Source organism: Nesoenas mayeri (genome assembly GCF_963082525.1).
Source record: "Nesoenas mayeri genome assembly, chromosome: 11".
NCBI lineage: Eukaryota > Metazoa > Chordata > Aves > Columbiformes > Columbidae > Nesoenas > Nesoenas mayeri.
In genome coordinates, this window is record NC_137563.1 from 12,024,475 (window position 1) to 12,049,303 (window position 24,829).

At 49.5% G+C, this 24,829-nt stretch overlaps 2 protein-coding genes across 3 annotated transcripts in view; one reads left to right on the top strand and one right to left on the bottom strand.

Annotated features, from left to right (window-relative positions):
• Positions 1–1,740: 1,740 nt before the first annotated feature.
• Positions 1,741–8,338, top strand: FEM1B (fem-1 homolog B). Of its 2 annotated transcripts, XR_013922578.1 has the most exons (3): positions 2,080–2,454; positions 5,426–7,127; positions 8,023–8,338. XR_013922578.1 is itself a non-coding variant. In XM_080350890.1 (2 exons), exons 1-2 carry the CDS (start codon positions 2,207–2,209, stop codon positions 7,059–7,061), a joined length of 1,884 nt encoding a protein of 627 aa, XP_080207016.1. In that variant the 5' UTR covers positions 1,741–2,206; the 3' UTR covers positions 7,062–8,338. The 2 variants fall into 2 exon arrangements, 1 of the variants encoding a protein (XP_080207016.1); XM_080350890.1 differs by having other exon boundaries at positions 1,741–2,454; positions 5,426–8,338.
• Positions 8,339–10,901: 2,563 nt separating this feature from the next.
• The window catches only part of ITGA11 (integrin subunit alpha 11), a gene marked incomplete at its 5' end in the record, with an annotated part of 47,128 nt that continues 33,200 nt past the window's right edge, over positions 10,902–24,829 (bottom strand). The window contains 15 exons of the mRNA XM_080351356.1: positions 10,902–11,714; positions 12,353–12,466; positions 12,824–12,919; positions 13,463–13,573; positions 13,800–13,886; positions 14,712–14,825; positions 14,931–15,021; positions 16,270–16,359; positions 16,992–17,068; positions 18,427–18,525; positions 19,915–20,122; positions 21,179–21,264; positions 21,492–21,602; positions 23,146–23,288; positions 24,173–24,339. Of these exons, the coding sequence (XP_080207482.1) occupies positions 11,643–11,714; positions 12,353–12,466; positions 12,824–12,919; positions 13,463–13,573; positions 13,800–13,886; positions 14,712–14,825; positions 14,931–15,021; positions 16,270–16,359; positions 16,992–17,068; positions 18,427–18,525; positions 19,915–20,122; positions 21,179–21,264; positions 21,492–21,602; positions 23,146–23,288; positions 24,173–24,339 (1,666 nt within the window). The 3' untranslated portion in view covers positions 10,902–11,642. The remainder of the gene's footprint in view (positions 11,715–12,352; positions 12,467–12,823; positions 12,920–13,462; positions 13,574–13,799; positions 13,887–14,711; positions 14,826–14,930; positions 15,022–16,269; positions 16,360–16,991; positions 17,069–18,426; positions 18,526–19,914; positions 20,123–21,178; positions 21,265–21,491; positions 21,603–23,145; positions 23,289–24,172; positions 24,340–24,829) is intronic.

The window sequence follows — 24,829 nt, forward strand, 5'->3', positions numbered from 1 at the left end:
ACAAGGAAGGATTTTCAACCCCTGGGATTTAATTTGCAACCCCTGGGACTTGTAGTTCAGGGTCTAAATTAGGAATTGCTTCTGCATTTGGAACGAGGAGTGGAGACACGGCTTAACATGTGCTGCTGCTTGGGGGAAACGGCCTTTTACAGGGCCAAGTGGTTTGGTGTGCTGAAACCCTTCGGCTTCACATCTGCCCCTGGGCAGCTCGAGGACTCTGACGTTGAGCGTGGATAACTCAGGGCCTTATGCAGGCTCAGGGCGTCCCAGGACCAGCTTAGAGCTGAGCGCTCTGTGGTGACCACACTGACAGGTTTGTGTCTCTCCGTGCACACCCTCGTTGTTGGGTGGTAATGTGACAATCACTCAAAGCTGTGCCGTTGCTTCCCACTGTGGAATCATGGTCCAGCCTGCGGTGAGTTGGACCCAGTGTAGTTGAGGAGGCTCCAAGAAGCTGCAGAGCAGAGACCTCGGACTCTCTGCTCCATGGTGCTGCTGGGAGGGACGGTGGCAGTGTCAGTACTTCCTCATGGACCCGCTCTGCGCCGTCCACGCTGACCCATGTGGGAACACGAGCAGCACCCAGGCAGCGTTTGCTGGAATAAACAAATCCTTGAAAAGTGGAGGAGATCATTGAGGTAATGGAGAGAGGTTCCACTTAAACTTACTGTGAACCCTGCTTGTCGTGCTGTTCCCAACACGCGTACGCGGCTGTTAATAGCTGATCCTGCTTGACTGAACACCCCGGGCTGACCGTGGCCTGGCTCACGTCACTCTCGCCTCCCCAGGCTTCTCTCGGCAGCGCAGCCCAGCGCCTGCTCCCATCCACAGTGCACGCAGCTTTCCACAAAGAGCAGCGGCTCCACTTTCATGATTCTAAATTAACTATTAATACGGTGGATACCGTATCCCCTCGAGAACAATGGCGGGCAGCAGACAGCAGCGCGGGTCCTGTCTCACGTTACTTTTTCAGTGTCGTGTAACTGGTCACAGCGCGGGGCACCTGCCGAGGGGCTCTGGGAGATGATCTGTGCTGGGGGCGCAGAGGCAGGTGAGCAGGGGGTTATTTAGCTCTCGGTTAAGGTGATACACGTGCAGTGAGGTGCTGTCCCTGAAACCCGGAATGAAGCTCCTGCGTGTGCGGAGACACAGTGGGGCTGGGATGGGGTCACGGTCCAGGTGAAAAAGCTGCCGGTCCCTTCTTGAACAGAAACAATAAACTGAAACAAACAAAACTAAATCCGACACAAATCAACCAAATCCAACCCTACCCAACCCAAATGAGCCAGACCCAACCCAACTTAATCCAGCTCAACCCAACCAACCCAGCCCAACCCAACTAAACCAGACCAAAGCCAAGGAAATCCAATGCAACTTAATCCAACCAACCCTGCCTAATCCAACTAAACCAGACCCAATCCAATTTAACCCAGCTCAACTCAATCAACCCAGCCCAACCCAGGCCAAATGAACCCAACCTAGCACAACCCAATCCAACCAACCCTGCCCAATCCAACTGAACCAGCCCCAACACAGCCTAACTGAACCCAGCCCAACTGAACCCAGCCCAGCTGAACCCAGCTCACCCCAACCCAACCCGAGGGGCCAGGCCAGGCCAAGGGAAGCCGTGCAGCCCCCGGCTGGCGGGGGAAGGAGCCGCCCGCGGCCCGGAACTCTCGTGCGCTGCCCCGGTTGCGCGGGGGACGCGACGGGGAGCGAAGCTTCCGGTTTCGCTTCCGGAGTCTGCGGCGGGGGCGGAGCGGTGGCGGACGCCCGTGGTCGCCGCGCGCCCCGCAGGGCCCTTCCGGCGACCCGTAGCGGAGCCCCGCGCGCGGCGCCGGGCCCGGGCCGAACGTTGCCGCTCGTCGGGACCCCCCAGAGGGCGGGGCCGGCGGCTGGGCCGGGGGTTCGCGTCCCCGCTGCGGCACCGCTGCCGGGGCAGCTGCGCGGTGGCGGCGCCGGGGATGGGCCGCGGGCCCGGGTGAGGCGGCGGCGGCGGCGGGCGCTGGGGCTGCCCCGTCTCGCCGCCGGCCCGGAAGGGCTGGCCGGGCCCGGGGGGCGGCTGACCCCGAGGGGGCCGCATGTGCCCCCCGCCGGGCACCGAGGCAGGACGGAGGAGGAGGCGGAGGGAGAGGCCGCCCCGGCGGCGGGGCTGCTCGGTAGGCCCGAGCGGGGCCGCCGGAGCCGTGAGGAGGAGGAGGCGGCGATGGAGGGGCTGGCCGGGTACGTGTACAAGGCGGCGAGCGAGGGCCGGGTGCTGACCCTGGCCGCGCTGCTGCTCAACCGCTCCGAGAGCGACATCAAGTACCTGCTGGGCTACGTGAGCCAGCACGGCGGGCAGCGCTCCACCCCGCTCATCATCGCCGCCCGCAACGGCCACGCCAAGGTGGTGCGGCTGCTGCTGGAGCACTACCGCGTCCAGACCCAGCAGACCGGCACCGTGCGCTTCGACGGGTACGTACGGCGGACGGCGGCGCTGCTGGCACGGCACGGGGCACTGGGGCGCACCTGGCTGGTGTTGGGGAAGTTGCTTTGACACCTGTAAAAACGCCTGTTTTGAGATCCCCCACGTGGTGCTTTATAAGTCATAAATACCTTTTCCCTTCTGAGATCCCCCACCTGAAGCTGGGGACAGAATAATCATAGAATGTTCTGGGTTGGAAGGGACCCACAAGGATCATCGAGTCCACCTCCTGTCCCTGCACAGAACAACCCCACCGTTCACACCACAGAAAGGGCTGTCGGGCATTGGAACAGGCTGCCCAGGGCAGTGGTGGAGTCACTGTCCCTGAAGGGGTTTAAAAGGTGTTTAGATGACGCTCTTAGGGATGTGGTTTAATGCCAGAGTTAGGTTATGGTTGGACTCAATGACCCTGAGAGTCTCTTCCAACCTAAATGATTCTGTGTGTCCAAGGACGTTGTCCAGTCTCTTCTTGAACACTGTCAGGCTTGGGGACGTAACACCTCCCTGGGGAGCCTGTTGCAGTGTCTTCACCCGCTGGGTGAAGAACCTTTTCCTCATGTCCAGCTGACCCTTCCCTGGCTTGTCTTTCTGCCATTGCCCTGGGTTCTGTTGTTGGTCGCTGAAGAGAAGAGTTTGGTGCCTGCTCCTCCTGCTCCCCTTGTGAGGAAGCTGTAACTGTGATAATGTTCGCTGCAGCAGAGAGGCCTCCTCACTGAGTTCCCCATTGCCTCCCATTCCCTCTTGCTGTGCCAAAACAGCCTTTTCTGTGACATTTCTCGCTGCTGTGGGTGACAGCAGCCAGCGGGTCAGGGCAGGGTGATACCCGCGCACTGGGAGCCAGGCTGTTGTGTGCACAAATTGGGAGTTTTTCAGTATCCAGCCATCCCAAGGAACGTCCCTTTCTTGCTGCAGGAGCCAACACACAGGATGGCTGGGAACAAAATGTGGCATTTGAGGACAGGGAGGGCAGGAGGTGCCATCAGCAGTGCTGATGCTGCTGTTCACGGAGAAACCTGGCAGGGGTGTTCTGGGTGGTGTTCTGCCATGGCAGAAGGGACGAGGAACATTGTTTTAAAAATCTCACACAGTGCTCATCAAGTTCTTGCCCTTTTATCAGCCTTAAAACCCCAGGCTGACTAATCGCGGAGGTAAATTGGTCTTTTGAACAGCTTCAGGTTTGGCAGGTGGCTCACGTCAAGGATGAGCCAGAGGGATCATCCTGCATCCCTGCTGATATCTTTCATCTGCTCCTGCTTGCTGAGCTGGAGTTGTGCCTGTGCAGCTCCACCTGGCCCAGGGAAAGGCTGCATAGTTCTTAAACACTGGGTGAAGGAGGAGGAACCTGCTTCCCTATATGTTTTATTTTTTTTCTTCCATTTCCCTTCTAGCCCTCTTTTCACAAACAAAAACTGGCTGAGGATACCCAGGGTGAGCTCTGCCCCCCGAATTTCGTTAGAGGAAGAGCCTCTGTTGACAGAAAGCGGTTGGAAGGGCTGTTGGCCCCCTTGGCTGCAGGGTTTTCTTATTTCCCTGATTACCAGAGCCTCTGCCTGGTGTAGATCAAAGGAGGTGTTGTCTGGGACACAATGGGCGCAGTGGGAGTCAGAGAGGAGACATGTGATCCCCCAGCACCACGTTATTGTCATTATTGTCATTCTTCGGGAGATAAGGTGGCACAGCAGCTCCCCTTGGGTGAGCGCCAGGCTTTTGACTTGTAAATATATACCTGTAGTGCACCCATAAATCACCTCATGTTCAGTGACAAATCCTAGGACCTGACTTTCCTTCTGTTTAAATATAAAAGTATTTTAATGTGATTATTTACAAAATAAGGAATTTCTTACTGTGAAAAAAGGCGTAGGCATCTCTGTGCCAGAGCTCTTAAATGGCCTCTGAAGTGTTGTCTAGAGATGTTGGATTTACAAACAGCCAAATACAACTATTCCTGTTGAGCTACATGAGAGCTTCATAAAATTCTAAAAATCACTGTTCAAATTAAGTTGGTATCTTATGATATTTTAGCTTTGGGAAATGTGTCTGTTTGGACATAATGGAAACAAGGTATTTGTCCCTCCTCTGTAATTTGGGATGTGCCTTAAGTGTGTATTAACTACAGCGTGAATGCGGCCTGTTTCTGTGTTGAAGTGCTACTTCAGAAATCAGGGGGATGGAAAGGACATCAATCTCTATCTTTCTAGTTACACAACATGCTGGATTTGGGAATGAAAACAGCTTAAGAAACTGTGGTGCTTTGCTGGAGTTAACTGTCCCCTGCAAAGCCGTGATGCAAAGCAGATCTCTGACACAGCCCAGCTCAGAAGAACTTGTGCTTTCTTAAATTTTATTTTATTCCTGCAGTTCTGTTTGTGTAACCAGACCACAGGGCTGATGTACGGTGCAGTCTCTTGAAAAAGAAGCGTCGGTGCAGCAGAAGTGGTGGCAGTTTTGCAGCTCAGGGAGAGAGAATAAAGTGAAACAAGACGAAATTCTTAAGCCAGCCTTGCTGCCAGGGCCAGTGTATTGTATAGCTACACTGTTATTTGTGTCTGAATTTGGGTTTTTTGTGTCAATATGTGAATTTTAAGTTTTATATCTTTCATGTGTGAGTTTCTGGCATAAGGGCTCGAATTCTTGTAACTGTTCTTCCTGCGACCTCCAGAGGCTGAGGGCCGGAGCTGGCAGGTGGGATCTTCAAAGCAGCCTGGGAAGTACTTGTGCAAAGTGTGGCGAAATCCCCGGCTGCTTGGAGATTTCAGCTTCCAACGCTTCTTCCTTTCGGAGGCCTGTGTGCTTGGTGAGTCCCTCACTCTTTTACCTTGGCTATCCCAGAAAGTTCCCTTAAATACAAAACCAGGACGGCTGTACAATGTCTTTTAATGGCTGGGTATATGTGTGCATGTTGCTCAGCTGCCTGTAAAAGAGCGTAAGTTTAACTGCTTGTTTCTGTTTTCCCATTTTTAGCTTTGTGATTGATGGAGCCACCGCGCTGTGGTGCGCGGCAGGAGCCGGCCACTTTGAGGTGGTCAAACTGCTGGTGAGTCACGGCGCCAACGTGAACCACACGACGGTGACCAACTCCACTCCGCTGCGGGCCGCGTGTTTCGATGGCCGCCTGGACATCGTGAAATACCTGGTGGAAAACAACGCCAACATCAGCATCGCCAACAAGTACGACAACACTTGCCTTATGATCGCGGCTTACAAAGGGCACACGGAGGTGGTGCGGTACCTGCTGGAGCAGCATGCCGATCCCAACGCTAAGGCCCACTGCGGCGCCACGGCGCTGCATTTCGCTGCCGAAGCCGGTCACTTGGAGATTGTGAGGGAACTGGTCAAGTGGAAGGCGGCAATGATGGTGAACGGCCACGGGATGACGCCGCTGAAGGTGGCGGCCGAGAGCTGCAAGGCCGATGTGGTGGAGCTGCTGCTGGCTCACGCCGACTGCGACAGGAGGAGCCGGATTGAAGCGCTGGAGCTTCTGGGTGCCTCGTTTGCAAATGACAGAGAAAATTATGATATAATGAAGACTTACCACTATTTATATTTAGCGATGCTGGAGAGGTACCGAGACAGCGAGAATATAATTGAAAAGGAAGTTCTTCCGCAAATTGAAGCATATGGAAACAGGACTGAATGCAGGACTCCTCAGGAATTAGAGTCAATTAGGCAGGACAGAGACGCCCTTCACATGGAAGGGCTCATCGTGCGAGAAAGAATTCTGGGCTCAGACAATATCGACGTTTCTCACCCCATTATTTACCGGGGCGCTGTTTATGCGGATAACATGGAGTTTGAACAGTGCATCAAGCTGTGGCTCCATGCGTTGCATCTGAGGCAAAAGGGCAACAGGAACACTCATAAGGACCTCCTGAGGTTTGCTCAGGTCTTTTCTCAGATGATCCACTTAAACGAGCCTGTTAAGGCCAAGGACATTGAGAGCGTTCTGAGGTGCAGCGTCTTGGAGATTGAACAAGGCATGTCCCGGATCAAAACCACCCAGGACTCCGACATCCACACAGCCATGGACAACTACGAATGCAACATTTTTACCTTTCTCTACTTGGTCTGCATCTCTACCAAGACCCAGTGCAGTGAAGAGGATCAGTCGCGAATCAATAAGCAGATTTATAACCTGATTCACCTCGATCCCAGAACTCGGGATGGCTCCAGTTTGCTGCATCACGCCGTCAACTCCAGCACGCCGGTCGACGACTTCCACACCAACGATGTCTGCAGCTTTCCCAACGCGCTGGTCACGAAACTCTTGCTGGATTGTGGTGCTGATGTGAACGCTGTGGACAATGAGGGAAATAGTCCACTCCACATCATCGTCCAGTACCACAGGCCCATCAGCGACTTCTTGACGTTGCATTCCATCATCATTAGCCTGGTGGAGGCTGGTGCTCACACAGACATGACAAATAAGCAGAAGAAAACCCCTCTTGATAAAAGTACAACGGGGGTGTCCGAAATACTCCTTAAAACTCAAATGAAGCTGAGTCTCAAGTGCCTGGCTGCCCGAGCAGTGCGGATCTACAACATCAGCTACCAAAACCAGATCCCCAGAACTCTGGAAGAATTTGTGAAGTTTCACTAGGTTACGTAAAATCTTTCGTGGTGGTGCTATCCCGGGACGACATCGATCGCAGACAGCAGAACACGTGTAAACATGAAGTTGTTTATTCTTTGGGGTTTGGGTTCCTCTGGATTCAGTCTGCAGCCTCAATTCTCATGCAGATCTTGGGGGGAGGTGAAAAAAAATAGCCACGTGGTTTTCTGTAGTCAAATCTGATGCTTTTGGTTGTTTCTTTTAATTAAAAGAATTGCATCATTATCTCTTGGTTTTATAAACAAAAGGCAAATAATCCCAAGGTAACTTATGCAGAATGTTTTGTATCCAATACACATCTCTGCCTAGGATTTGCAGCTGAGTTTCTTAGGTGGTTATTTAAAAAGGCGCCTCCAAAAGGGCTGCCGAGGCAGCAGCTTTGCAAATTTTGAAACCTCTTGGAGCGAGGTGGGAAAGAACAATTGGAAATTATGTGGTAGTTGGTTAAAAGCGAAGTCTGGACATACAGAGCAACCCATTGCTCTCATACCTCACCATCTTTTAATGCCTTTCAGTTAATGCTGAAGATGTTGGTAACATTTTAAATTTTATTTTTATTTTTTAGTTAAATTTGGAACAGCAGTTATCAAGAGCTACAGATGTGTGGAATGCTCTGTTAGGAAATACAGGTTTAAATTCAGCTATGGTATATTCATCTAATAACAGTTGAAGTATCAAGCTCCTCATTTACACTACTACAGTAAGTACTGAGCAACTTTTGAAAAAGGAGCTTGCACATTGACCGAAATGACCCAGAGTCACTGTTTTTGTGTAGCTAATTGCTCATATATAAAGATCATGCATGGATACCTAGAAAATGGATAGGGTATTTGTGTTTGTGTGTGTCCCAACATTTCAAAATGCTTTTAACTTATTTTGTTGTTGTTCCAATGATCAACATGCACCTTTTTGACTCAAAAGTATGTAAAACTGCACTCTTGGATTCCAGATGCTGTACTTTCCTAATGGAGTAGTCTGTCGCCAAAGAGAACCTTCCTTTGGAGCTGCTTGAAACTGGCTTTTCCGACACACGTGGAGTGAGTCTGTGCCTCCCTGAATTAGACTGGAAGTTTTTTCATTATTTTTACTCCTTTCATTATGAAAAAAATCTCTGTGAAACCTGATTTTTAGAAAATTGTCCTATCATAAAATCTTTTATGATAAGCAACTGATTGTATAATAATGCTGTTGCTTGAGAAGGTGCTTCTCCTTGGTAGAAGTTGCAGATACTCCGACAGTAAAATGTCACTTGTTTTGACAGGCTACTGAAAACTCTGTTTATTTTAAATGCAGCTTTTTAACTGTCAGATGATGAAAGAATGTTCTGTAGGGTTTTTTTTTAAACAATCTGGGTAGGACTTTAAGGTGAGATTTGGGCACACGATTCTATTTGTATTACAAACAAATAAACATTGAATGTGGAATTAGCTTAGAACTCTTTAATTTTTTAATCCCAAGGGATTTCTAAGGTGCAAACTTCTAAGCTGCAAACTTTACTCTGCTAGAAATGAGCTTCTAAAAATGAAAAATGTCACTTGTATCTCAGGTAGATTGGATTATGGCTTTGAAAAACCGTGGCTTGCAGTCAGGCAAAATGGCAAAGCCAAAATTCACCCACTGGGGGCCTTAACACAACAAGTTGTCAAATGGTTGGGAAGGTGTTAATGGTTGTGTAAATTCTTACCCTAAATCTCTTAAGAGCTGCATCACTCTGAAGTCACTGGGAAAGCTGCAGTTTTGTATTTTGCTGAGAATTTACAATGGCAATTTTTAAGCCCAGTTGTTGAAAATGCAAAAATATGTTTAAGTTGCTGTAGCTCATTGCAAGAACTGGTGAAAATGTTTTCGGGCTCCCATTTTGGGCTTGTGTCTGTTACTGCTAGAGCTTTGAACCTGAAACCCCAACCGCCCACCAGATGATCATTATTGAGCTTGTGAAGCTGCTGGCAGCTGACTCAGTGAAAATTAACCAGTATATGAATCAGTGTCCACGTGTTACAGAAAAAGGAAAAAGTCTTATACTGTGCCACATGCTTCGAACGAAGCTCTGAGGCCTTGCTGTTTCTATTTACCCTTGCACATCTATAATTTGTGATGTAGTTAAAAAATAAGAATCAGTGGTTTCTGGAGCCTGAGGAAAGAGGAGGAAGGGCTGAGCACTTGGGTTCTGGATCGAAAATCATTTTAAGTTGCTGTGTCATTGATTAAGACAGTATTTTCTTGGACTTTTTTTTTTTTCTTCCTCAGGACGTGTTTCTGACTTGGAATAATGTAAATGTTCTTGTGAAATACCTGTATAAAACCCTTCTTGGAACAAACCTGCATGCTTTGAAATATCTGTAGGTAATATGGCTTTGAGTTAAATTGATAAAAGCTCACGGTGTAAGTAGCTTTAACCAAATTCTGAAAAGTTACAAACCCGCTGGGTTTAGGTAAAGAAAGAGACCATGAAAGGGCTCATGTCCCACGGGATGAGCCCCCACGCTGCAAATGGGAATTGTGTTCCTGGGTGTTTTGACTAAACGGAAGTAAAAATGCAGCTTTTCTTCCCCTCAGTGGGCAACAGCCGCTGCTCTGGGCCCTGGGAGGCGCTGTGTGGGAGATGTGTGTACAGGGATGTATAGAAAAAAAGTATATGTACACACACATATATGCATGCACAAATATATGCCTAGATGTATATATAGCTACACATACTTTTTTACAAAAATACACCTAAATAAACATATGGATATGCATACATATGTATACACACACACACAAATGCATATATACATACATACATATATATATACACACACACACACACACACAGAAATCCTAGCTGGTGCAGTATCTGTTGTGAACACAAGATCCCAAAGCCGGGGCCTGGTGGTACTCTTGCTCCTGAATACACATGCCCCACACATATATATATGTATATATATAGATATCTATATATAGACATATCTATATATATAGATCTCTCTCTCTCTCTATGTGTGTATATATATATATATATATATAATGGAAAAAAATTCTATAAAATATATATATATATATATTAGAAAATAAATATACATTCCCACACAAACACATACATGCAAACACACAGCCCCAAGCTTTTGCACCATATTACCTGTGAGCATCGTTTCCTAAAGCTGGAAGATATATAGACACATTAAAAATAAAAAGAGAGAGATAACATAAATGACATGCACACATGTGGCTCTGTGGCCGGACTGCAGCAGGAGAGCACTCACCTTCCCCTTTGGACAGCACCAAGGCATGAGCTGCTTTTGAGCAAAACCCTTGAAAAGCAGTTATTTATTTTTTTTCCCCTAGGAATAAAACATTGGCAAGACACTGTCAGTAGTCCCAGTGCAGCCTGCTGATGTGCTTTCAACCTAAAATGGGTGGATGAGGAGGAGGGAGGAAAAGAAATCTGCAAGATGTGTTTTCTCTAAGGCTGTGGGAGCACTGGCAGTGTGAGCATCACCCTGGACTTGTCCTGCCTGACAACATCTCTTTAAAAATGGGTGGCAAACAAACGCGCATCATGCAATAAATAAATGAAGGAAAAGGTGTGAGCCCCGTCCTGCGCTGTGTCCTGGAGGAGAGTGAGAAACCCTGCTGTGGAAGGAGGTTAACACAGAAGGGGAACAGAGGCAATTCATTTTTAAAATACTGTATTTTTAATTCTTAAAAAATACTAGGACAGTATTTAACAAACTTTATTACACATCCGGTGGACATATGCTTTCTTTTTTCATCCATAAAATTAATATTAGCATAAATAATTCTGTTATGCAAAAAGAAAGATTTTTGTCAAACAGCACCGATGATCCGGTTTCGCGTGACACCGAGTATGTACAGTTATAATACACGTGCGGACGTTTGCTGGGCACAAGCTCTTCAAAACTGCTCAGTTTGGAGAAAACACTTCAAACTGGTTTTTGATTTTTTTTTTTTTTAAATTCTTTTTCTCCTTTGCTTAAACAGGTAAATATTTTTAAAATAAGTATGTACAGCTGGACACTGGAGATTTGCATTAAGGTGCGTTAATTTGCTATCATTTGTATTCAGTGCATTGAGAAGGCAGCAAATTAAAAATCTCCACCCAATTACTCCGGATAACGAATGCAACGCAGTTTGAGAGCTGTGGCCAGCAACACCCGGGGCTTTGCTACAGCTCAACCAAAATGAGCAATCCTCTGGTTTTTTTTCTTTAAGGATATTATTTTTTAAAGTTATTTTTGCAATCCATACTCTGCCCCATGTTATGCGGCACATGGTTTTGGTGCCCCCCCCATCCCAGCGCCGCTGCCCCCTCCTTGCAAACCCAGTTTGAATCTCCTCTCGCTGTGGTGTGGGACCACGAGTCAGGGTTGGAGATTTTGGTACCTGTAGATTTTGGGGTATTTTTTGGCTTTTGGACCTGTCTCGGTGGTTTTGCACAAAGGGGTGTCCTCTTGTCGCGATGCAGACCTGAGCGCAGCACCCAAATCCCTCGGGGTGAACCTCTGCTCTGGCACCGGCCAGGGCTGGGGGGGCTGGGGGTGTCGGAGGGACGCGGTGGCCCCGGTGGTGTCACTCCAGCTGCTGGGCGCTCCGCTCCCGCTCTGCTGCTCGCCTGCGGCTCCCGCTTTTGAAAAATCCAAGCTGTAGGGATAGAGGAGAAAAGGGAGAGAGAAAAGAAAAAGAGAAAGAAAGAGAAAGAAATAAAAAGAAATAAAAAGAAAAAGAGAAAGAAAGAAAGAAAAAGGAAAAGAAAAAGAAAAAGGAAAAGAAAGAAAGAAAAAGGAAAAGAAAGAGGAAAGAGGAAAAGAAAGAGGAAAAGAAAAAGGAAAAGAAAAATGAAAATAAAAAGAGAAGAAAGAAAAGAGAAAAAAGAAGAAAAAAGAAAAAGCAAAAAGAAAAAGAAAAAGAAAAAAGAAAAAAGAGAGCAACAAAGAAAAAATGAAAAGGAAAAAATGAAAAGAGCAAAAAGGAAAAAAGAAAAATGAAGAAACGAGAAAAAAAAAAAAAGAGGAAAAAAGAAAAGACAAACAAGAAAAGAGCAAAAAGAAGAAAAGGAAAAAGGAAAGAGAAAAGAAGAGAAAAAAGAACCCCCCACCATTAATTCAGCATCCTTCTTTTAAAGGGATATTGCCAGGAGGTTTAGGCCCTGAATATAAATAATATGGACCCAGAAAGAGGTTAGAGGAGCTTTTTGTGACTCCTGGTGGTGCCAAGGGGCTTGTGGGGTGTGGACACAGAGCCGGGGCTGGGGGTCCCTGGGCACACGGGGTCTCTCTCACCTTCCAGAGCGCCAGGACCAGCAGCGCCAGGAGCAGGAGCCCCCCCAGGGTGCTCCCCAGGATGATCCAGATGGGGATCTGCGACTCCTCCGGCTTGGAGATTTCAAATGTTATCTGCGAGGAAAAAAACATCCAAATATCAATATTGTGCTGCTGGGTGTGAGAGTCGGGTGGGCAGGAACAGAGGGGATGGAGGGACAGTGCGATGAGGTTGACGCTGCATGTCCCCACCTTTGGGAGGACGCTGGGGAAGGTGCCCACCCGACGCATGCGATTCTGCTCAGGTTTTCCCTACTGAGCCCCATGGTGCTGGGACTGGAGCTGCTGGGCTCCGGCCACAGCTGCACCAAATTGCTCTGGGCTCTGCAGGTCGCTCCAGCCGCAGGGTTTTTCCCGCTGGGGTCAGAGTGGGGTGTCACAGCATCCCCAAACCTGCCGGGTCCTCATGTGACTGTCCCACCCGGGGCTCACCTGGCGGCTGGGGTCTTCCTCACGGAAGATGAAGGGGCTCCCGAAGCTTCGCTGGAGAGCGGCGTTCGTGGTGAGCTTCAGTGACTTGAACTTCAGCTGCGCAAGGAGATGCTGGATGTGAGCATCAGACATGGGGCACGACCCACTGTCCTGACCGGGTGCACCCCCCATGGCTTTGCTCCCCAACATGACTTTGCATCCACCCCAGGAATGCTGTTCACAGCACCCGTGGGGGACAATGATGCAGGTCAAGTAGTGAGGGTGGCTAAATTGCAGCAAAAAAATGTCTGCTGAGATTAGATTTCCCATAGAATGTCCTGAGTTGCAAGGGACCCACAAGGCTCATCGAGTCCAACTCCTATCCCTGCATATGACAACTCCACACAGAGTCACAAAATGTTAAGGATTGGAAGGGACCTCGAAAGATCAGCTAGTCCAATCCCCCTGCTGTAGCAGGAACACCTAGATGATCATGAACACATGATGAGTTGCTGTGCGGGATGTTGGATGCACACACTGGTAGAATTAATAGGATTTGAAAATCAAAATCACAGGAGAGGGGAAAAAACCCGACAGGTTTTCATGGTTCCTTTGGTGGATTTCACTTCAAAAGCGTATGTCTGCTGTGGAAGGACTTACTGCTTTCAGAGACTTCATCCACAGATTGCCACGCAAGTGCAAGTTCATCTCCTCGTTGGGGGCTAGTTTCACATTGCAGTCAATGGAAATGACGTCGGAGTTGCTGTGGTTCTGCAAGGGGAGAAGTTTATGGAGCATCACTGCTGAGAAGGGGATAAAACCCCTCCTGCCACACAGTGAAGGGAGTGAGACCCAGACCCCAGTGGAGGAGCCACACACCCGTCCTCCCCATCACCATGGGACATCCCCATCCTGGGGGACTTCTCCCTTTTTTGGTGGCCACCTGGGGCAACAGAGCTCAGCCCGAGGCCAGGATGAGGCCCATGGGTACACGTACCAGGTGGAGGGTGCGGGACAGGTCCTCTTCAGCTGGCGTCCCCCGGTAGTCAGTGGAGTTTCCCCAAATGTTGCAGGTTGTGTTCTCCTGCAGGAGAAGACGATGGGTCCCAAGAATGGGGACAAGGACCATCGCAGCCACTTCCCCGCATCCTGGCCCGTGCTCAGCACCCGTCCCGGTGGAATCGGTGGGGGTTCCAGCACCCCCCAGGCTTTGCTGGTGCCAGGGGCTGAGCTGAGGTCACTGTGGGATGCAGCTGCTATGGCTGCACCACGGGGCTGGAGGAGGTCCTGGCCCAGAAGAAGCCCAGCATCCTAATTTCGTTAATTAATTCCTGTGTTTTGTGCCTCTCCCCCAGCAAATTCAGCCTGGCAGAGAGCCCCAGGCAGGGTGCTGGGGTGGCACAGGTGACTTTGCCAGAGCTGCAGTACAAAATAACTCCACTAAAGCCAAACCTGGCCCTTGACATGCTGTCTCCCCTGCCCAGCTCTTTCCAACCATCACCAGGACAAGAGTCCCACACAGCTGCAGGGGCAGCGGGAGGCTCAGGGTGTCTGGGAGTTTCAGAGTGCCCCAGGTCTGCTCCCAGCCCTCTTCCTTCAAACCCATATTTTGCCCCAGGCACAGCTGAAGCTTTCAAGACCCTCAAGAATTCATCACATACTAGAGGGAGGTCTAGCTCAGAGAAATATTTGGACTGAACCCTTTGGCTATCACCATTTTCCATGTTTCCAGCCAAGTGAATGCAAAAGGGAGAAACTCGGGCAAGAGCCAAGATAATCTGTGCAGGTGTGAGCATGGGGAGGGAGGTTTGCAAAAAGGACGGGGTGACCCTTTGTGGAGTGTCTCCATCCCCACCCCTGGCCCAGAAGGGACCCACATACTCAATGGGGGTGAAACCCCCTCCTCTACCTGGTCCACCAGGAACTGGGTCAGGAGCAGGAGGCGGTTGCCTGCCCGGGTGGCCACAGGGATGGTGAGCTTGATGGTCACCCCCTCCACGGGGAAGAAGCCCAAGTTCTGCAGCTGTGAGGACAGAGGACAGGGATATGCTGGGATGTCAGCAGGATGGGGACAAGCAGGGTGACCATGGCACATCCCCCTCCGGGGTGGTTTAAACCCCCTCCTTACCTTGAAGGTGCAATGGAAGGGGGGGCCGATGCTGTCATATCTCTCCAGGGAGCTGTTCGACCTGATTTCGTAGTAATCCAGGCTCGACGATCTGTCGTGACAAGTGGGGACAAGTCTTGATGGGTCTCAGGGCAAACAGAGCAAGGAGCAGCCCCATGCCTAGCTGCCCCCAGACTCCCAGGAGAAGACTTTCCATCTGTCTGGCCCCACTTTGGATGGAAACCATCACCTGGCTCCACCTCGAGCAAAAAAAGACAGGGGATTTTCACGCTATTCTACTTCTGTGGTATTTTTCCTTTTTCTGTAGAATTTTTCTCGCCTTTTTATTATAACGGAGACATCCAAGGCCCTGGCCAGTAGTTTCAATGTCACGTATAAATCTGGGAAGTTGAATCGCATCTCTGTTTCACAGCTGGAGAGGAGGAGAAGGAGCCAGGAGCATGCCAGGGGTGCCCATGGGATCCAGACTGGGAGCACTGGGATGGGACACATGCTCGCAGGTGTCACAACACATGGCATATCACCCAAAACCCTTTGAAGTTATTCCCCTTTTCCCCCTTGCCAAGGTGCCCAAATTTGAATTTTGGGTGCTGTTACTTTTCCTCCAAGTTCTCCCTTCTCCTGTAAGGGTGATTCTGACTTTTGTTAAATTGAGAATCCTCTTGCTCCCCATAAATTCTAAGTATTAAAGTAGCTTTATTGTCAGTGCCCCACTGCCTCTAGTGTAAAAAAAAAAATTACTGAAGGTCTCAAAAATCTGCTAAGAATTACAGCAAGTGGTGCCAGGGAATGTTCTTCTGGGGTCCACTTTTTTTTTTTTTATAATCAGGTTAATAAATTATCATCTGTGTCTCAGTTCCCTGCTCTTCTTGGACTGAGGACACTCTGCTTTAGTTACAGTTGGTGCCCAAACCCTTCCACACACATCCCTCAGCACAGCTTCTGGTGAGACCATTTTTTATTGGGATGGCTCCCGGCCCAGACACTGGCTAGTAACACATGTTATGAACATTATTACCTACAATAAGTACTTTTTCCTCTTAAGAAAATACATTCAAATATTCTCTCACACCTATTTAATAACACTTGTGCGTTTAACTGTTATGAAAGCACGACACCTCGTTGCTCTTTGCTGTTGATTTTTATAAGGACCCACTGAGCGGGATGCGCCTGATTTTATGGTTCCTTCAGCCCTTTTTTTAAGCTGATTCCTCGAATTAAAGCTGAGTTTTCACCGGGCTCTGTTTGAAGGCAGCTCCCGTGGGACCAGCACTGGTTTTCCCAGGTATCCTACAAGATGTGTCCCCCCAAAAGCTGGGTTCCCTCCCAAAACACCCACCTGGTGAAGAGCAGGTCGGCTTCGTACTTCAGGTGAAAATTGAGGTGGGCGACGTTGTCCTCCTTGGTGCTCTCCTTCTCCTCACTGTCGCTGAAATGGCAGTGGGACAAGCAGGGGGAGAGGTGAGAGTTGGCTCCCCTCTGAATTTTTGGGGAGCCATAGGAAGCAGGTGGGGAAGGGCTGAACTTTCTCTTTTTCAGACAAAGCAATTTTCTTCTGTAACTTTTATTAGCCCAAAGCCTTAGAAGTAGATCATTTGGAGAGGGTTTTCACACCCAGCAGCCTTAAAATGAATCCTTATCTGCTCTAGTAATTGATGAAAATTAAAAAAAAATCCTAATGACTTTTCACTTTTCTGTCAGAAAACTTTACCTGTGCAGGACAAGTGAGTGAGAAGAATTTTGTAAAGCTGTCAGGAGTTATGTTTCCTGGGAGTGTTTGCAGTTGTGAAGGTGGGTAAGAAAGCAGCAGTGGCTGGAGCCTCTGGCAGTAACTGCAAAGCCACCACATATACCAAAAAATGGTGGATATAAATATATTGATAAATAAAAATAATCTGGTTTGTGAATGCAGGGCTGTGTATTCTCTAATAACCCATGGAAATCAGATTTCCTCGTGTTTATTCCCCAAGTAAAGCACCTGCAGCTATGGAAGAAGGAAACCCAATGTGAGCAGGCAATGTCCCATCGACCTTGCAAAGAAGGGATGAAGCAACCACGAACCTGTTGGCGATCAAGTAGATCTCCATACTTTGAAGGAAAATCGACTTGCTGAATTCAAAATCCAGACGAAAAGCTACCTGTGGGGGTTGGAAACAGATCGGAGAAAGCATTAGTGGGAAAAAAAACTAACAACCAGAAGTTGAGAGCATCCCCCTGATCCCATTGGGAGATGCTGCCTCGGCTTTCCAGGGAGAGGAGAGGCCACGCTGGGGATTTGCAGGATTGACTCTCAGCCCTGCACAATCTGGGGTTTTTTTTGCTTTTTCTCTGAGATTGGAAGAGAAACCCTCCAGGGGATCTGCAGCGAGAGGCCGCTCGCTCCCATCTGCGGCACGGGGTCGGCTGGCGGGGGGAAGGCAGCCGGAGAGAGGCCAACAACAATAAAATGTGATAAATGTCACATCTGTGGCAATGACCTCAAACTGTCTGGGACTGCACAGCTGAGGATAATATTAAAGCTCCTGCTGCCTCTTGGGCCAAACTTTCATTTCCAGCTTGTCTTTGTCTTGGCAGGACCTGGACTACCTGATGCCACGCAGATGCATTCCCAGCCCCCGTAGGTCATGGGGAGCCGGGCTGCTGTGCTCTCGTGGATGGCCACAGGCATCTGAGAGTGCTTTTTTGGGAGCTTTAAATTCTTAGTGAGGTGCCTGGAGCTCATCCCTCATTTTCAAGCTTCTGACAAGGAAAAGCTTCAGACAGACACAGTGGTTGGAAAAATTTTTCCCCTTAGATCCCATTTTCCCATGGGGATGCAGGACGAGATTTCACAAGATGACCCCAGTGAGTGAGGTCCTGCCCTGCCCATGGCATCTCCTTGCTTTTCCCTGAAGTTGCACATAGCATTTGCAAAGGGATTTATGGCATCTAAAAAAATGATGCTTGCTGGGGTTACAGCCAGCGCTGGAAACGGTGGCGAGCTGGGGTCTGGATGATGCCACCAGCCCAAGGTGCTTGGGCAGGCTCAAAGAAGGGTCCAGAGGGACTCAGAGTTCAGAGCAAAGAAAACCTGTCAGGCAGGGAAAGGTGCCTCGTACTGCAAGGAGGGAGCTCAGGGAAGTAACCAGCAGTGGTTTGAAGCTAATTTTGAATGGCCCCAAAGAACTGGAGTCAAATTCTTTGACTCTTAGGAGCTGGCTGTGATTTTGGTGCATCAAGAGAGCATCTCAACCACCCCAGCTCCCCTAATGCACCTTCCAAACCCCAACAACAGACAGAGAAAGGGAAGAAACCAAATGTTTATATTTAAAAACCCTGTTCAAAGCCGCCCAGCCTGAAGATGGATGGATGCAGCCCTGTGGCCATGCTGGGGACAGAGGGGTCCCAACCTGCGGGTGGTGCCTCTCTTGGGTGGGAGGGAGTAGAACCATAGAATAGTTTGGATTGGAAGGGACTTTCAAAGGTCATCTAGTCCCTCTAAGTTGTCCAGCTGTACCTTGGCCTTGGCGCGGAAGAACGGGTAGCTGACGTTGCACACCTTCTTGTTGGGGTTCTTGTCTTCGGTCATGCAGTCAATGTTGATGTCTGTGTCATCCTAAAACAGGACATGAAGTGTCCATGACACTGGGCACAAGGCCCATGATCTGGCTCTTTATGAAAGCAGCAAAAATACCTGTGGGGCTCAAAACAGGCTTTGACTTTTGGAAAAAACATCCAACCAAACCAAGCAACCAACCAACACCTCTTGCTGCAGGCTGGGAATCCTGCCTCTGCAGCTGAATTTCTAGGACCATTCCTGGAGAGGGACATTTCTAGCAACTGGCTTCCAGATTTCTGATTTAAATCCTCCTTAGAAATTTAACTACAGCAGTGAATGAATGAACTTGGTTATTCTTGGCACTACAGCCAGGAAGAAGAATATTCTTCTGTAATAAGGAGTCACAGAGAAGCATCAAGAGATAACAAGAACTATAATATTATTCTACCTGGCCACCAGCTGAAACATCCCAGCACCAGCTACAGGGAAAATGCCTTGACAGCCATCATCAACAGTCTGGAGCTTTCTCTCACTCGTCTTATGTGGCTGTGGACTTTCTGGGGCCACAGCTACTTTTTATTTGGGTCTCTGTATTGCCTCTGACACAAACATACATCCTCTCTGGTTGGCAATTTGCTTATTTATAAAGAGCAGCAGTCAGGAACCCATTAGCAGCCTCATGCTTCTATAACCAGCTGCAGATATTTCCTGCTGCCACCACTGAGTGGTATTTTCTGTTACGGAGCACCGAAGGGTTTTTCCCCTCACTTAATTGGGAGTAATCTCTCAGGAAAGGCATTTTTTTTCTTATTTTGTGGGCAGCGTGCCCCACAATTTTCCCTTGGCACAGCTTGTAGAAAAACAAAGGCAGGACATGGGATCTGCGGGTGGGTATGAAGTCATTGGGGAATAAGGGGGGGCTCAGCAGCATCAGCAGATTTCCCAAACCTTGATGGGACAAGAGAGGAATGGTACCGAGATGAGCGAGTGGTGGTGGGGGGAAATATTGGGGAGGGTCCCCATGGCACAGGGACAGGCTCATCCAGGGGACAGAAGTAGCATTGCCTAGCTCTATGCTGAGCTGTGGCCACATTCCCGTTATCTGCCCATACTTCCAGGAGTTATATCTCAGCTGCAAAAATTCATCCCTGACGGGAATTTGGCCATGTGCAGCAAGTATTTTTAAACTGTTGGAGTAGAAAAATAAAGAGGGAAATAATTTCATCTGCATTTGACCTTATTTCAGGCTCTTGAAATTCAAGTGTTTTTGTACTTCCAAAATAAAGAGCTGAAAGGGCTGTAAGCGCTTAGAAACTAAGTCCATAAACATGTCTGATTTATGAGGGACGGAGACGTTTTTGGGCTCTGGATTAGGACGCAGCTTTCTCATCCGTCCGGGCTTAGAAGAGTCTCTGGAAACCCTCAGATCTCCCCCGGCAGTCTCACCTTGGGGATCAAGCTGGCGAACTGGAGGTTTCTGGAGAAGGAGATGTTGAGGACAGTGCTATAGGCGTTTTCACCCCGGTTCTCCAGTGCCGCCTCCACAGCCACCCTCCTCCTGCTGCTCTCGATGATGAAGACGGGACTGTCAAAGGAGAGGCTGAAGGCTGAGCAGTCTAGTGGTGGCCTCCGCAGTGCCCGCCGGCAGAACTCCCTGCAGAGGAGGGAAGGGAAGGAGGGAAGAAGGAAAAAAAGGAAAAAGAAAGGGGAAAAAAAGGAAAAAAAAGGAAGAAAAAGGGAGAAAAAAAAAGGAAAAAAAAAAGGAAAAAGGAAAATGTAGGATGGTGCCACCTTCAGAGCCACCTTCTGCCTCTACCAGCAGGGCAGCCAGGGCACTGGTTTGAAGGAATAGCTCAATTCCAACAAGTCACCTCAAAAGTGGTTTTCTCAGCAGAAATCACCTCCATACCAGTTACTCTCGCAGGGCACAATCCCCTCCCCAACTGATGCCACCAGGAAAGCTCCTTGGGCTTCAGGAGGAACCAGACTGGAGGTCTGGCACCCTGGTAGACCATGGCATCTGCCTATGGTTTTTCCCAGGACTCCAGCTATTAAGATCCATAAATAATCCCCCACCTACAGCTCACTTCAACCTCCCGCAGAGCAGCCCAGCCAGGACTGGTCATGCTCTGGGTCACAGCCTTGGGACCAAGAGCTTTACAGGAGACAGAGCAATAAATGCTGAATTACGGGACACAAGTAGTCCCCAGGTAGCAGCACTGGCCCTGAGCCCACTACTGTTGATGGAAGAAAGAGGTTCAGGTTCCTGTGCTCCTAAAAAACCTTTCAAAGCTCTCTAAGCAATCTGATGTAGCATATAATTATTTCTGCTGAGTGAGTCAAGCTTATAATTGCCAAGTGGGTAATGCCAGCAATTTATTCCCCCCTGTTATTTACTGATTTGTCTCTCTGGGACTCATCACCATGGCATCAAATATTAGTAGTTTTGTGGATTCCCTGAAAAACCACCAATTCATTCCAGGCAGGGAGCAGGAGGAGGCTCTGAGACCCGCTGTGAGAGAGGGTGCCGAAAAGTACCTCATGGGGATGTTGAATGAACCTTGTGGTGATGTTGGGTGAACTTCCTGGTGATGCGGGATGAAGGGCCAGCTGTGACGCTAGTGTGTATGGAGCATGGGTTGGGACTGGGTTTTGAAGCCCCCCTGGTTTGTGATACTGGTTGGGAGTACGATCTGAGTGAGCTACTCACATGGCACTGGGCACATCACTTCTGGCATCCAGGACCAGGTCAGGGACGCAGTGCTCATCCTCATTGCACCCATTCCAGAAAGGAACCTAAGGGGGACAACAAGACCAGCTCAATGATGCTTTGCACCACAAGTTATACTCCCAGAAGAAGGGACACGGGCGGTGATTCCAGGCTGCAGTGAATGCAAACGTTGCTATCACAGGAGGGACCAGGGATTACAGCCCCCAGGTTAAGAAGCATATTATTAAAAAAAGAGATAAATCTGCTAAATGCCTGATAAAAGGCGCCCTGAGACGTGGGCGCTGCTACCTACCGAGACCTTGAGTGAGGTGGGCCAGCCGTCATCCAGCATGGGACCATTCTCAGGGTGCTCCAGCTCGTAGTCGATGGAGAATGTCACCGGCTTCACATAGTCAGCTGTGTCCTGTGAGGGACAGAAAGCAGTGCTGAGAAGGACAGAGCCCATGCATGGGCAGCAGCGTCAGAGAGAAAGGTAAAGCCGAACAGGCATGTGTGATTATTTTATGAAATAAAAACTTTGTAGTCTAGTATACTTGGTGTGTGATCATCCTGTCTTCTCCAGCTAATCCTTCCCGAGGAAAAGGGACAACCTGAGCTCCGTGGTACTGCACAACACCCATCCACACCTGCATGCCTGACTGTGTGGGAAATGCTTCACCCTGGAGATGTTTGCCCCAAAAAATGGATGCTCCAGGGGCAAGCTGTCCCCAAGTCAGAATCCTGGATGGGGACAGAGATACCCTGCAGCCCCTACGTGGGACTTGTCCACCCAGTAACAAAGCTGCACCTTTCCTGCAGCTCTGAGAGCTCTTCACATGCATTGTTCCAGCCATACAGGGTGCAGTTTGATGCTCTGAGATGCTTCTCCGGCTAAATCACAAGCTCCAGACTCAAATTTCCCAAAAGTTCACGGCAGTTCAGGCCAGCACTTGGGGCTGGGCCAGTCTGGCAGCTCGGTCCTCCCTGGCCACTGCAATATTCTCATCATTTGCTGGGAATGTTTGATTTTGGCTAGGTTTGTGCATCAGCTGTTCCCTATGAGCGGTGCAGAAGGTTTCTCCAGCTTCTACACCCAAAGAAGGGGACCCTGATGGTCAGAGGGGTGCAGACGGTGCGAACAATAGGGACTGGCATGGAGGAATTTGGTTCCTGATGGAAAAATGAGTTTTCACCAATTATGGAGCAGGAGAAGCAGCCTGACCTGAGTGTACAGAGTGCACACCCTCTCTGAGGGCACAGCCAGCGGCTCACGGAAAGGAGCCGAGCGCAGGCTGGGGCTGCGATGAAGTCAGTGCTTGGGGATCCAGCAGCTGCTGTGTGCCGGCAGCTCCATCCCTGACCATAGTCTCACAGAACCATTTAGGCTGGAAGAGACCTTCAAAATCATCAAGTCCAACTGTTAACCCACCCCTGGCACTGCCCCATGTCCCTGAGAACCTCATCTCCGCATCTGTTCAACCCCTCCAGGGATGGTGACTCCACCACTGCCCTGGGCAGCCTGTTCCAATGCCCCACAGCCCTTTAGGGAATAAATTGTTCCCCAGATCCAACCTCAACCTCCCCTGGTGCAACTTGAGGCCGTTTCCTCTGGTCCTGGCGCTTGTTCCTGGGGAGCAGAGCCTGACCCCCCTGGCTCCAAGCTCCTTTCAGGCAGTTCAGAGATCAGAAGGTCTCCTCTCAGCTCCTGTTCTCCAGGCTGAACCCCCAGGTCCCTCAGCTGCTCCCATCACACTTGTGCTCCAGCCCCTTCCCCAGCTCTGTTGCCCACATCAATCCCAGCATGAAGAAACCTGAGCTGGGGGATAATTCTCATTTCCAGCCTCATGAAGCCATTGGGGTGCATTACTGTTTTGTGTAAGTTGGAGAGCATCTTTACTTGGGCAGTTTGGTCCCCTCTGTGGGCTGACAGAGGAGGACACTCCATCCTTGTCCTCCTTCTCACTCACCAGGACATGGAACTGGAGCCGGTCGCAATGCTCCTGCCCACCAAGCAGCACCAACCCCTTCTGCGTGTGCCGCTCACTGCTCTCATCCAGGTGCGCCCGCGGCGTGTACCTGCGCTCATCGATGGTGGCATTGTACCGCAGCGCTGGGGGGAGAACAGTGACAGGCACATTCACTACATGACAACACCGGGTCAAAAAATGGGCTTTTGTGCGCTTAAACCCCTATTGTCCCACTAGGAGAAACATGGGAGGGAGCATGCTATGGGAAAATCAGGTTATAGTTATTGCTACTTGTTTGGTAGAATCATAGAATAGGAAACCCCGCTCAGCTTTTTGTCCTGCAAGCTCTGCAATGACAGCGATTAGGAGGAAAACATTTGATAGCACAAATCAAAATTCTTGCTTTTCCTTTGGCTTTGCTCAGAAACCCGTTTGCTGCTGGGATGAGCTGCTGTCACTCCCTCCGGCTCCAGCTGAGTCACGGGCATCCGCCGGGTAGATCTGGGGTCACTGCAACGTGTTTAATAGAAGATCTGCCAATAATTTCAGAGAGATCCCTGAGGGTATTGGGGAAAAATGCACATCTGGTCAGCAGATGTGTTGTGCCCCTGCAGTGGGGAGGGTGGATGAGATCTGTGGGACGTGGTCTGGGCACGTCCTCTCCTGCCCTGCTGGCTGGGGAGGTGGTGGTGGCATCCGTGTCACAAGTACCACGGCAAGGGAAGCTGCAGGAGAGCTTGGCTCCGGGGCACAGGGGAGAAAAGAGGTCAAACATGGGTCAGGTTGTGTCCTTGGGGTGTCTCTTGGCAAATGCTTAATGGCAGAGCCACTGTTCCTGCTACATCAGCCAGGACAGGGACAAATTTGTGGGAAAAAAGGGATGCGGCAGATGGCAACATGCACTCCTCACACCATGCCAAGCTCCTGGATGGTTTCCCTTGGCAGAAGCTGGGTGCTCCCTCGGGGCTGGAGACCTAAATAGTGCCTGAACTGGGTTTTTTTTTGCATGAGCCGCTGTGCCACTTACCCACACTGGCCGTCTGGAAGTGAGCCGAGAGGAAGACAGCAGTGAAGCAGATGAAGGCCGACATGCAGGTGGCATCCTTCCCATTCCGCTTGCAGTCTTTGGTGAAGATGTTGATTTTGGAGGGCTCGAAGCGGATGCTGGCATTGATCTGGACCACACTGCGGGACCTGTGGGGAGAGCAGGGGTTGGGAGATGTGCTGGGGCATGGGACACCTGCAGACATCTGCAGCAGCCTCCAAAAGTCTCCAGATTCACCCTTTTCACCCTTTTACCCAATATCAAGAAGGTGCTGAGCAAGACCAAAGGCTACCATGGCATGCCAATCTACTCTCAGCTCATCTATGTAGTATTTGAAGAATGAAATCTCTTGTGCATATTTGCCTCCTGCTAATGCCAGTGAAGTGGCTCAGCACTGAGAGCAGAATTTGGCCCCCTGGATGCACATGACATTTTCAAAGGCAAACCTCATCTCTGCAGAGCACAGCTTCCCTCATCCTCACAGCTTCAAGTGACTTTCTAAACATTAATCAATATTTGCAAATAGTAAGTTGTTCTTATTAAATAATATGGAGAAAGCCTGGGCAAATCACCACAAATCGATCAGCTGGTCTGAGACTCTTGGGGAACTAATAACGAAATTCAATGTAAAATCGACTC

Bases quoted from the DNA above. Each gene is read 5' to 3' on its own strand.
- FEM1B (XM_080350890.1), top strand. From the start codon at position 2,207: ATGGAGGGGCTGGCCGGGTACGTGTACAAGGCGGCGAGCGAGGGCCGG. The intron at 2,455-5,425 runs GTACGTACGGCG...TCCCATTTTTAG, and splicing joins GGCACCGTGCGCTTCGACGG to CTTTGTGATTGATGGAGCCA.